At 48.4% G+C, this 12,942-nt stretch overlaps 1 protein-coding gene across 19 annotated transcripts in view; it reads left to right on the top strand.

The window, feature by feature from the left end:
• The window catches only part of LOC101023645 (supervillin), a 275,253-nt gene that overhangs the window by 250,001 nt on the left and 12,310 nt on the right, over positions 1 to 12,942 (top strand). For all 19 annotated transcript variants that reach the window (XM_021943146.2, XM_021943147.2, XM_021943148.2 and 16 more), the window contains 4 exons: positions 1,689 to 1,833; positions 2,599 to 2,875; positions 9,249 to 9,400; positions 12,214 to 12,319. In XM_021943146.2, coding sequence (XP_021798838.2) covers positions 1,689 to 1,833; positions 2,599 to 2,875; positions 9,249 to 9,400; positions 12,214 to 12,319 — 680 coding nt within the window. The remainder of the gene's footprint in view (positions 1 to 1,688; positions 1,834 to 2,598; positions 2,876 to 9,248; positions 9,401 to 12,213; positions 12,320 to 12,942) is intronic.

Below are 12,942 nucleotides of genomic sequence, written 5' to 3' on the forward strand. Positions count from 1 at the left end.
AAAAGCTCCCGGGGATTTTAAGATGCAGCCAGGATTACACACCCAGCCCTTCTTAGCAACGAGGCTGAAACCACTGAGCCCAGTTCCAGCTGTAAGTCAGGGAAGCGGGGAGAGAAACACACCTGGCTCCTGGCCCAGGTTCGTCCCCCTCACCCTGCAATCTGCCACGTGGCTTGCTCACGACGCTTCAAAACATAAACGACAGATTCTAAAGCAGAAACCAAGAACTCTTTCAATCATCATCTTGGCAAGCCTGCAGAGTAGGACTGACATAAGAGACAGGCATTCAGATATTTTCTGATAAAGACCACAGCCTTTCAAGACCGTGTGCATTTTCCATAGGTGCTTATGTTTGGTTCCCAAAGTCCCACAAGAGCACGAGGTGGAAGTGTCTGTGTTCTATGATTTATCCGGCAGCTTTCTTTGAATCAGGCAGCCTTTTTGATGTGCCTCAGCTGTGACATCAGCAGCTGTGGTCTTGACGAAGCAGGAAGCCACTGAGGCAGTAGCACAGCAGGGCAGGAGCAGCAGGGCGGGTTGCTCTAAGGGGTGGCTGCATCCCGGGCCGGATTCACAACCGAAGATGGATGTGGAGGGATAAGAGATCGTGCATATTATTCCAGGGCTACGCCCTCCACAGCATATTTTCTCAGCTCTACCTTTATCTAAAATACCTGTGTTCTTGGGGACAGTGTAAATTCTGAAATCTTACGGCCACACAAGACCTACAGGTGGCGCTGTGCCGTTTTCTTTCCTATCTCTCCGTGCTCTCCATGTCTGCTGCCCTGGCCAGTGGCTTAGAAATAAGTGCACAAAAAGGCACTTCATGATCTATGAAAGTGTGTTCATTTTAGTGACGGGAGAATCTCCGTACTCTGGAGAGCTTTGCTGTAACACGACATAAAATAGTAGAGAATTGAGGGAGGAGCTAGGTAGCTTCCCTATGTCTATTAATTAATTGGAAGGGAAACTTGGTGAGTGTCTGCAGGTGACTGGGCGGTTAAAGTAGACAAGTGAGGTTTCCCCGTGGCTCCTGCCTTTGCCAAAATCCCCACCCAACGTGCCACCCCAGGGCATCCCAAAGACAAGAATTTGCTAGAATGTGGCCCACGCCTGTAGTCCCAGCACTTTGGAAGACTGAGAAGGAAGGATCACTTAAGGCCCGGAGTTCAAGACCAGCCTGGGCAACATTCCAAGACTCCTGTCTCACATAAAAAAAAAAAAAATCAGCCAAGCATGGTGGCACACACCTGCAGTTCCAGCTGTTTGCAAGTCTGAAGCAGGAGGATCACTGCAGCCCAGGAGTTCGAGGCTGCAGGGAGCTATGATTGTGCAATTGCACTTCAGCCTGGGCAACAGAGCAAGACCTTATCTCTAAAAAAAAAAAAAAAAAAAAAAAAAAAAAAATTTGCCGGAATGTAAGAGAAGTCTAGTCCTGACATGGTTCATGTCACATTCAAGCATATTTAAGACTCTGTGGACACAAAGCTTTGCAAGACTTCAGACTAAAATAACAAAATGTCATTGTTTGGTAAAACGCAGGAAAATAAACCATTTGTTTTATATGTACTTAAGTACTTTGAGGGTTTTTCCAGTAGCCGCATGTGTTTTAGATTCCTTTGTTTAAGCTTGGCTTAATCTTGGTTCCTTTCCTGTCTGTTCTCCCAACCCCCACCCCCACCCTGCAGAAAAGGACAGGGGCGGCCCGACTGGGCGATATTTGGGAGACTTACTGAACACAATGAGACGATTTTGTTCAAAGAGAAGTTTCTGGATTGGACGGAACTGAGGAGACCGAATGAGAAGAACCCCGGGGAACTTGCCCAGCACAAGGTATTCCAGTGACCAAGTCTCAAACCTCAGGGCTTGGTTCGGGTCCCAACAAATGTGGCCTTGATGTAATATGATCAAATCAGGATAGTTTGCATGGTCATCACCTCAGATGTATCATTTCTTTGTGGTGAGAACATTCAGATCTTCTCTTCTAGCTCTTTTGAAATATGCAATACAGTATTGGAAAACAGTCACCCCACTGTGCAGGAGAAAACCAGAGCTCATTCCTCCTCTCTGGTTGTCATTTTGTACCCATTGGCCAACATCTCCCTATCCTCCCTCTCCCATCTCCTTCCCACACGCCCTTCCCCATAAAACAGATGCATGTATCAACACATCAAATCATACTCATAATAATGTGTCAACTAAAATACTTTTTTAATTAAAAAAAAAAAGTCATGGACACACACACACACACACACACACACACACACACACACACACACCCTTAAAGCTAGGAAGCCTTCCCAGGATTCACTAATAGAACAGGAGACAGGCCTCCAATTCTAATCTGACTCGGGGAGGTGAAGAGTCTGGTTTGCACCTGTTCTCGGGCATCCATGTGCTGTTGTGGCAATGGGTGTTCAGACCTCCCAGAGTCTTTCTGGAAATGCAGCCTTTCCCTGACTGCAGTTAAACATCCTGAGATAGAGGATGGAAGCTGTATTTTTATGCTGTCCCATGAACAGCTGAAGCAGCATTGAGTGTGACAAGGAATGACTGTGGAAACAGGCAACTGAATCGATGTCTTCATGTTCCCCACAGGAAGACCCCAGGGCTGATGTCAAGCCGTACGATGTGACACGGATGGTGTCCATGCCCCAGACGACAGCAGGCACCATCCTGGACGGGGTGAACGTCGGCCGTGGCTATGGCCTGGTGGAAGGACATGACAGGAGGCAGTTTGAGATCACTAGTGTCTCCGTGGATGTCTGGCACATCCTAGAATTTGACTATAGCAGGCTCCCCAAACAGAGCATCGGGCAGTTCCACGAGGGGGATGCCTATGTGGTCAAGTGGAAGTTCATGGTGAGCACGGCAGGTTAGTGAGCGCTTATGGTTTTTTCCAGCTGAAAGAGGCTGGTCTGGCAGCCCTGCGGGAGCCAGCTTCCCCAATGAGCTGTGTTGTGCTCTCTGCTGGGTGTGTGCAGTGGGGCACTGCAGTCATGTGCCTTTGAGAGCCACCTAGTAAACCACAGAGATGAAAAGAAGTAAGACCAAATTCCTAACAACCTAGCATTGCCAAGGCCACTGGTGTTCACCTGTAGAAATTGAACTTGCACATCAAGTCTTCTCGGCTCCCTCTCTCTCTCCCCTGCCCCTGTCCCCAGAGCTTTTCTGGGAAAGAGATGATTGGCCTCTCAATGATATTTCCCATGTGGCTGTGTGCTGCTTCAGTTAAAGTGGTCAAGTACAGCATATCTTCGTGATTTAAAGCTGGAACCAAATGGGCTGTAACATTATAGTCAATACATGCACGGAAGATTGATTTGAAAAGTGAAAGAGGCTGTTTCTCCCGAGACTGAGAGCACGGATGGTGCTTTGTGGGTTTGGTGTAGTAAATGCAGAGTCTAAACTCTCCTCGATTCCTGTTGGTGATAGACCCTATTGCAAAACACTCGCCTGGATGCTCGGCGCTGGGGAAAGGGGGAGCCCGGTGAACTCTAGAGAAATCACCCCTTTCCTTGCCAAGGAGGAGCCTTTCCCACAGCGCTCCTCACCCCTTCCCATTTAGGAGAGCATGCAGGTCACAGGTCTGTGATTTCAACTCAGAAGAGAGTTTTTTCGCCTCTTTACAGCCCCCTTGCTGTGCAGGTGCACCTGCCCCCGGGGCCACAGGAAGCACAGGCAGCTGTTTGCTGATCAGAAAACTGCAGGCTCAGAACCACGTGATTTCTTTCCTGATTTATACAAGATGTATCTATTCATCAGCTGACATTTCCTGAGCACCTACTCTATGGAAGACACTTTGTAGGGACCAAGTAGATATTTCGGACCCTGTCTCCAAGACGCATGTGGTATCAATGACATAAAGCAAGTGCAGGAACAGCCAGCAGGCGGGCCTCGCTGAGTACATGGCCGATGGGGTTGTGTGCTGTGCAGAGCCAGGCTGTGGCCCAGAGGTCCCCTCGCCTCCTGGGGCATGATGCTGGGGGCTTTACCCTGTCTCTAACTGAGTGCCTACCGGGCTCCGTGAGACTTGTTCTGCTGTGGTGCTAATTTCTCAGATGAGGACCAGGACAGTAAGATCAGGGAACCTGCCTGAAGCCACACAGCTAGCAGGCAGCAGAGCTGGACACTCACACCCAGGCCTGCCTCTTTTCAAACCCAACTGTGCTGTTAACCCGCTCTGCAGGCAGGGAGTCAGAGTGGGGCTCCAGCACAGGATGTGGGGAGCCATGAGTTTGGTTACAAGGATGGGCCAAAGATCCCAGTCACCAGACCGTGGAGCAGGTCAGGGTTGAACCAGCACAAGGCAACTTGAGGCTAGGCTGCTGAACACACCAAACTTCAGGAGCTTCTTAAACAGCAGGAATGGGCTCTTCCAGGACCCAGGCAGCTCCAGCCTCTCCTTCCAGGGAGTAGTGGGGTGTCAGACAAGGAACCCCAATGGGAGGGACATTTCTTTCTCTATTTTCATTCTTTTTTTTTTTTTTTTTTTGAGACAGGGTTTCACTCTGTCTTCCAAGCTGGAATGCAATGGCAGAATCTCGGCTCACTGCAGCCTCAACCTCCCAGGCTCACGCCATCCTCATGCCTCAGCCTCCCAAGTAGCTGGGACTACAGGCACGTGCCACCATATCAGGCTAATTTTTTATTTTTTGTAGAGATGGGGTCTCATTATGTTGCCCAGGCTGGTCTCAAACTCCTGGGCTCAAACCATCCCCCACTTCAGCCTCCCAAAGGGAGTGGCATTTCTCATCTGCTTAATTTCTTATGAGCAAGCAATTGGAACTGCTCCTTTCCTTTTTCGTAAGGAGCCGTGTCCCTTGAGGGAAGGCCACAGGCGCTGGGGCCCTACAGCCTGGGATTCAGAATCTCAGGCCCTCACTTACCAGCTGTGTGGGCTGGGTAAAGTTACCCTGTCTGTGCCTTGGTTTTCTCAGCTGGAAAATAGGGATTATAGTACTCAGCTCACAGGACTTTATAATCAGGTATATGTGATGTTTAGCAGGTGCCTGGCCTGTGTTCACATTGTAGGTGCAGGAAATACTCATCACTGACGTGTCAGCAGGAACAGCATAATTACTGTTTTTAACTTGAGGATGAGATAACATGGATCTCCCCAAAATAATAATTTCTGAAGAGTCACTGTCGTGGATTTCCGCTCTTGCTCCTGTGCAGAGGTGGCATGTACAGTGATCATCTCTGATGCTGGTTACCAGAGACGACAATAATAGGGAATTGAGTGTGTTTTGGGGCAGGCAGATCTCTTCACCTTTGGAGTAATGGAACTGGGAGCTTTAAAGAACAAATTAAGGCACTTGGAGTGCCCGTTCCTAGAATGCAAAAAGGGAAATCGTGTTGTATAAAACCAGACATAGTTTAATTTAGCCATTTTCTTACTTTAGCTGTTAGTTATGAGGGGAAAAGAAGGTAATAGTGAGTGAATGAATGAGTAAACCTGTTAAAGTGACTTAATTAAAAATAAAGCGAAGAGTTCAAAGACTTTCATGGACTATTGACTTGGAGGCCCCTAGGAAATATGATTTGACCCAGGTGATTCCTTTCTACATTTCTTCCCAATAAACACAATGGACATCTCCCAGCCAGCTCCAACAACATCTTTTCCAGCTGACTTACAACTTAGAAAAAGTCCAGCTTTAGAGAATTAAGTTAAAGCAGGGAGCGTTCAGATTCCAGACCATCCCTCCAGCAGCAGAAGCACAGCCCGATGGCACTTGCAGTCACTCTGTAGCCAACGCGGAAGCTCTGGCCCCTTGGTGACACTCGTCCGGCTCCTCTATCACTTGTGCCCACAAGAGCCACACCTGCAAACAGGACCCAGTCAGAGCTCAAGGAGCACTTCTGGGAGAGGGTTAGCACACCTGCAAACAGGACCGAGTCAGAGCTCAGGGAGCACTGCTGGGAGAGGGTCAGCACACCTGCAAACAGGACCGAGTCAGAGCTCAGGGAGCACTTCTGGGAGAGGGTCAGCAAAAAGCAGCAGCTGCACAGGTGGTACAGCCTCCGCTTGGCCGATGCTGGCCGTCCTGCTGGGGTCAGTGTCCTGGCCCAGCGCCTGCAGGGTAGGGTTGCTTGCACTCCAGCAGGGTCAGGGGACAGCTGCTCGAGGTGCCCAGGGATGCTGAGCCAGGCTCCTCCAGGGTGCGAAAGGGGTTTAATTTCTATAAATAGGTGGCTCTGAGGCAAGGATACTTAACCATGAACAGTCTTCACATTTGTGTTTTCTGTTATTCCTAAATAGAACTACTAGTACCAAACTTATTCTTGAAAGTGCCTTGATGGCATAACATGTCCACACTTTAAATTAGGTAACTAATCAAGGTTGTAAAGAGAATAGCTGGCAGGGCATGGTGGCTCACATCTGTAATGCCAGCACTTTGGGAGGCTGAGGCAGGCAAATCACGAGGTCAGGAGTTTGAGAGCATCCTGGCCAACATGGTGAAACCCCCGTCTCTACTAAAAATACAAAACAATAGCTGGGCATAGTGGCAGGCACCTATAATCCCAGCTGCTCAGGAGGCTGAGGCAGGAGAATTGCTTGAACCCAGGAGGCAGAGGTTGCAGTGAGCCGAGATCATGCCACACGGCACTCCAGCCCAGGCGACAGGGTGAGACCCTGTCTCAAAAAAAAAAAAAAAAAAAAAAAGGAATAGCCCAGAAGTTCTTACCACTAAAAATTTAATCTTTACATTGCCAAAATTAAAAATGAATACACATATGAAAAATTAAGTTGCATATAGGACTAAATTTGGATATGTGCAGGAAAACTGTCACGAAAACTAGTGAAATGTTTGCTTCATAAAATATCTTTAAAGAAAGAAAATTCTAGACTCACACTTGTAACCCCAGAGTTTTGGGAAGCTGAGGTGGGAAAATCACTTAACATTGTTTGAGACTAACCGGGGCAACATACTGAGAGACCCTGTCTATACAAAAAAATAAAAAATGAGCCCAGCATGGTGGCATGCAGCTATAATCCCAGCACTTTGGGAGGCTGAGGCAGGAGGATCACTTGAGCCCAGGAGTTCAGGGGTGCAGTGAGCTATGGTCATACCACTGCACTCCAACCTGGGCAACAGAGCAAGACCCTGTCTCTAAAGTAAAAGTAATTTTAAAAAGAGCTACAATTCTGTTTTGGGTATATACACTCAGGTCTCTTTGCAATGCTAGGATGTGATGTTGATTATTTAAGTGTGAATATGTATTTACACAATGTATTTGAGTGCTAACAGATTTCAAGGTCTTTATAAACGGTTATGATCTATTTGAAACATATCTTTCCTCAGTAATCTATTTAGTGCAACAGATGTTCACTATTTGAAGAGTGAGATTGCTATTCAAAGGCAAAGTGTTGCTAAGTTAGCAGAAATTTCATCATTGTCTTGTTCATCATCTTGTTCGTCATTGTAGCCCCGAATCCTGAAGTCCCCGCTCAGTGAATATTTGTTGAATGCATGAATGAGTGAAGGGAATCTAGAGTGAGACATATTCTTACAGGTAGAGATTTGGATGTCTGTAACGACGTCTAAAATGCCCATTTGGCCTATAATTCCAGCACTTTTGGAGGATCACTTGAGGCCAGGAGTTAGAGACCAGCCTGGGTAACATAGTGAGACCCTATCTCTACAAAACGTTAAAAATAAAAATTAGCTAGGCATGGTGATGTAGTTCGAGACCATCCTGGCCAACATGGTGAAACCCCCATCTCTACTAAAAGTACAAAACAATAGCTGGGCATAGTGGTGGGCACCTATAATCCCAGCTACTCAGGAGGCTGAGGCGGGAGAATTGCTCGAACCCAGGAGGCAGAGTTGCAGTGAGCCGAGATCATGCCACACGGCACTCCTGGGCCTACAGCATGCCTGTAGTCCCAGCTATTTGGGAGGCTGAGGCGGGAGGATCATTTGAGCCCAGGAGGCTGAGGCTGCAGTGAGCCATGATTGTGCCATTGAACTCCAGCCTGGGTGACAGAGGGAGACCCTGTAACCTCCCCATGACTGCTCTCCACACCAAGCAGTCTCATCTGCCTCCTGTGCTGCTCATGTTTACTGAGTGCCTGTGTGGTGCCAGCCATGGGGACCATCAGCTGTAGTCCCAGGAGTGCTGTGTGGCATGATCTCGGCTCACTGCAACTCTGCCTCCTGGGTTCAAGCAATTCTCCTGCCTCAGCCTCCTGAGTAGCTGGGATTATAGGTGCCCACCACTATGCCCAGCTATTGTTTTGTACTTTTAGTAGAGATGGGGGTTTCACCATGTTGGCCAGATGGTCTCCAACTACATCACCATGCCTGGCTAATTTTTATTTAATCCCGGCAACAGCCCTGGTGACAGACATGAAATCTCAGATTAGTTTATGCTCAAGTGATATGTCAGCAACTTATCTCCTCATTTCTGACAGAACTTGAAAACTTCAAAGTTGTATTTTTTACTAGAATAGTTTTAACAGCCTGCAGCTTTTCCTTTGTACTTAAAGCTGGCCCTGCTAGTGTTTTTAATATCTTTTCCCTACCAGCTAATCTCTTGCCGAAGAGTGGCGTAATATGGAAAATGCGTTTGTGTCTGTGTGAGCCCTTGGTCCTGCTCTGGCAGTCACCAAGTACTTGTTTTTTTTTTTTGTAAGAGAGTCTCACCCTGTCACCCAGGCTGGAGTGCCATGACACAATCATGGCTAACTGCGGTCTCAAACTTCTAGGCTCAAGTGATCCTCCTGCCCCAGTCTCCCAAGTAGCTAAGACTACAGGTGTGCAACGCCACACCAAGCTAATTTCTTTAAATTATTTTAGAGGTGGGTTCTTGCTATGTTGCCTGGGCTGGTCTTGAACTCCTGACCTCAAGCAGTCCTCCCAGAGTGTTGGGATTACAGGCATGAGCTACTCACCTGGCCTCACCAAGTAGTTTGAAGAAATTACTGTGTCGCACACTTGGAGTGATCTGCCGCCCCCTCCGGATGACACATCTTTTTCTCAGGGCACCAAGAGGGCCCCTCAGATCCTTTCCCCCCCCGACGTTGGAAGCTCTGGGTCAGGAGCTGGAAGGAAGGTGATTTCTCTCTTCTCCTGGGCGTGACCAACCTTCCCTCCAGGTGCCAATGGTTTCTCCCCAGCCCCAGGCCTGAGGCTGTCTCTTTGCCACGGGTCCTCGCAGGCCCTGGGGAAGTGAGCCAGACATTTGCTTCTCCTCAGGTGTGTCAGCTGCTGACCTGTCCGTCTGCCATTCTGTGTTTGCAGTGGGAAGTCGCCAGAAGGGAGAGCACTCGGTGAGGGCGGCTGGCAAAGAGAAGTGCGTCTACTTCTTCTGGCAAGGCCGGCACTCCACAGTGAGTGAGAAGGGCACGTCGGCGCTGATGACGGTGGAGCTGGACGAGGAAAGGGGGGCCCAGGTGAGTCCTGGGGAGCTCTACACCCCAGGGACTGAGAGGAGCGTCCTCTCCTGGGAGCCGATGGCGCTCGGCCTGGTCCCTCCCAACATGATTCTGATAATGGAAGACCATGTCACCCAAAGCACTTCAGTCCTGGTCTGGCTTCTGCAGATTTCAGGCTGTGCCTCCCATTTCTTTCTTCCTCCCACTTTTTGTAAGATGATCCCAGAGAAAATGTTGTATCTGCAAATAGGAAATCCACATGACAAGTGCAGATGGCCGACGGGTGACTTTGAAAGGTTTCCACCTAACCAATCAAGGCACTGTGTGTAAAACAAAGAGATGCCATCATCCACTTCTCACAATGGTGGTGATTTTTTAAAGAACAGATCCAGGGCCAGCTGGCAAGGCCTCAGTAGGATGAGGATGCTGTGTTTTGGGTGAGAAGTGTAACTTGAGCAGCTATCCTGAAATTTTGTCAAGAGAACCTTAAAACTTTGATCAGTTGTTCCATGTACACGAATCTACCTGAAGGAAGTATCAGGTGAATGTAAGGACTGGGAACGACCATCACCTGTATTCACGGCAGCCTGAGTGGGTTTTCTGGAACAGGTCAGACTGGGTCACTCCCTTGCTGTCTGCCACACACACTGCAGTCTAAGTGGCTTCCCGGGGCTCCAGCACCTTCGTGGTGGGCCCCGGGCACCTCTCCAAGCTCCTCCTGCTCCTCTCCTCCACGCAGGCCACTCCAGCCTCTTCCTGTTCCACGGACCACCGCCGTCCACTCACCTCCTGCCCTATGCCTCATTCCACTATCTGGAAACTTCCCCTGCCTACTCCATACTGCCTCTACATACGTACCCCTGTGTACTGCCTCTTATGAGGCAGGTTTCTGTTCAAATGTCACCCACACCCTGCCCCCAACCCCTGCTCTATCCACAGCCTTCTCATTCTCCCATCATTCTCAGTCCCTGCACTTGATCCCTTTATTTTCACAGCACTTCTCACCACCTAAAGCTACATGATCCCCTACGAGCATGACAGACCGTGCAGCCCTGCCCTTACAACCCCATGGCCTTCTAACCCCAGGGCCTGCATCGTGCCTGGCAGGGACTGCTGCCCAGATCCGAGGCCTGCAAACATGTCTCTAACATTCAGATGATCTCTGCCTGGGTCTCGTCCGCTCAGTACAGAGTACCAGCCATTAAGATTTAACTCTGGGATTCTTCGACAACAGGGCAATGCCATGTGCAAACCTCTGTATTCTCCTGGATGAGTGATTAACAATAGCAGGGGGGAAGGCTGCAGAGACATTCTTGCCAGAAATAGATCCACACTCACCCAGCCTTCCACTGTCCCAAGAACCAATCATGTTCCCTAAAAAATATTTTCTACTATGGACTATGTTTTAGAAATGGTATTGGTAACAGTTGCATTTAAATTTATTCCTAATAATCATTTCAACTACCCCTTTATTTTTTTTTAATTAATAGATTTTTTTTTTTTTTTTTTTGAGACGGAGTCTCGCTCTGTCGCCCAGACTGGAGTGCAGTGGTGCGATATCGGCTCACTGCAAACTCCTCCTCCCGGGTTCACACCATTCTCCTGCCTCAGCCTCCGGAGTAGCTGGGACTACAGGCGACCACCACTACGCCCGGCTAATTTTTTTTTTTTTTTTTTTTTTTTAGTAGAGACAGGGTTTCACCGTGTTAGCCAGGAAGGTCTCGATCTCCTGACCTTGTGATCTGCCCGCTTCAGCCTCCCAAAGTGCTAGGATTACAGGCGTGAGCCACCGCACCAGGCCCCCTTTATTTTTTTTTGTAAAGACCATGAATGAAAATGCTTTTATCATGCCTTCAAAATCAGCCTCAGAGTCTGAGTCTTAATCTCTCTCATTTGAGCATTTTACCTGTTACCAATCCAGTGGATGGAGAATCATTTTATTTGTATTTGTATTATTTTTTTGAGACAGGGCCTCACTCTGTCACCCAGGCTGGAGTGCAGTGGCACCATCACTGCTCACTGCAGCCTTGACCTCCCAGGCTCCATCAGTCCTCCTTCCTCAGCCTCCTGGGTAGCTGGGACTTCAGGCGTGCACCACTACAGGTGTGAGCCATGATCCAACCCTGGAAAATCATTTTAGATATGAAATACTGCCAAGAAATGGCAATTGGTTATGCAAAATGGGCACTGAGATTGATAAATTAACTCACAGTGAGAAATGCTTCCCCTCAGTGCCCCCTGACTACCAGCTCCAGGAAACATTTCTTCTTTAAGTAACGGTGTCCTAGACGGAGGTGACTCAACCCTAACATTATTCATGGTGCAGATAACGCCCGAAGGAAAAGCCTTCTCTAACAGCAAGGGAGAGGCTGAGTGGACTGCTGGGATGGCCGCAAACCATATATTTTCCGTAGAATGATTACCAAGTCAGCGATGAGTCATTCTCATTGCTGAGAGCTATCTTGTTAAGAATGTGTTTATATCAGTCTTGTGACATCAATAACCACAAAATACCATTAAAATATCAGGAGTCATGTTTTAAAAGAATGTTGCTTGACAGAACAACATTATGTAAAGAAAATGAGGCTGTACATCACTATAAAGCAAGGCTCCGATTTTGTTTAGGAAAAGAAGACCCTCCCTGAGTAACACCCTGAGAGGAGGCCGCACACGGCAGCGTTCGCGGAGCTTCTCTTTAGGCTGTAGTGTTAGCACTGGCTTTTGTTTGCACATCTTGATATGTTTCAGATTCTCCATGAGAGGCATGTATTGTTTTTAGGACTTCGAAAACCCCACGCCCGTTACCTATTTACCTCTGTTTACATTGGAAGGTCCAAGTTCTCCAGGGAAAGGAGCCCCCCTGTTTCCTGCAGTGTTTCCAGGGGGGGATGGTGGTGCACTCCGGGAGGCGGGAAGAGGAAGAAGAAAATGTGCAAAGTAAGTCACTTTTACTGCTGGAATTCGACTTTGCCTTTCCCCGTCTTGGAAGGAATTTTTATAAGCTGGGGGCTGAAAGTGAGTCTGTCTTCATCTAGTTGTGGCTCTACCTCTGAAAGCCTCCTGAGGTTTGCCTGATAACTCAGCTCTATGGGTGTTTGTGACCCGCCTCTCTCTGGAGGATTTACTCGAGGATTCACCTTTGCACGCAGGAGGCTGGAAGGTGGTCTCCCCTCCTCTGTCTGCTGTTTTTAGGAGGAAAGAAAAATCAGTGGTTCTTCTATTATAAATTATGAAAATTTTGTTGACCACCACCCCCCACAAAAAAAAATCTTAGCTCTAGAGCCTTTTAAAATGTGCCTATTATAGAACTTGTTGTATAAATCTTGGAAACATGATTTTTCTACATTGTGAACTTCAGATCACCTGCTTCTAACTACCTAAGAACCCACTTTTGGGGGTGGCAGGAAGGCCTGATGCCTCAGTGCTTGGCAGGGCTCCCTGCGCAGTGCCTCAGCCCCTCTAGTCCCCTAAGTCCCTGGCCCTGGATGGAGGTGGCTGCCGTGGGCGGCACAGCGGGCACCATGAAGGGCGGCGTTCGCTGCCACTTGCTCACGTCCTGA

The sequence above is a fragment of the Papio anubis genome, chromosome 11 (assembly GCF_008728515.1).
Source record: "Papio anubis isolate 15944 chromosome 11, Panubis1.0, whole genome shotgun sequence".
Classification (NCBI taxonomy): domain Eukaryota; kingdom Metazoa; phylum Chordata; class Mammalia; order Primates; family Cercopithecidae; genus Papio; species Papio anubis.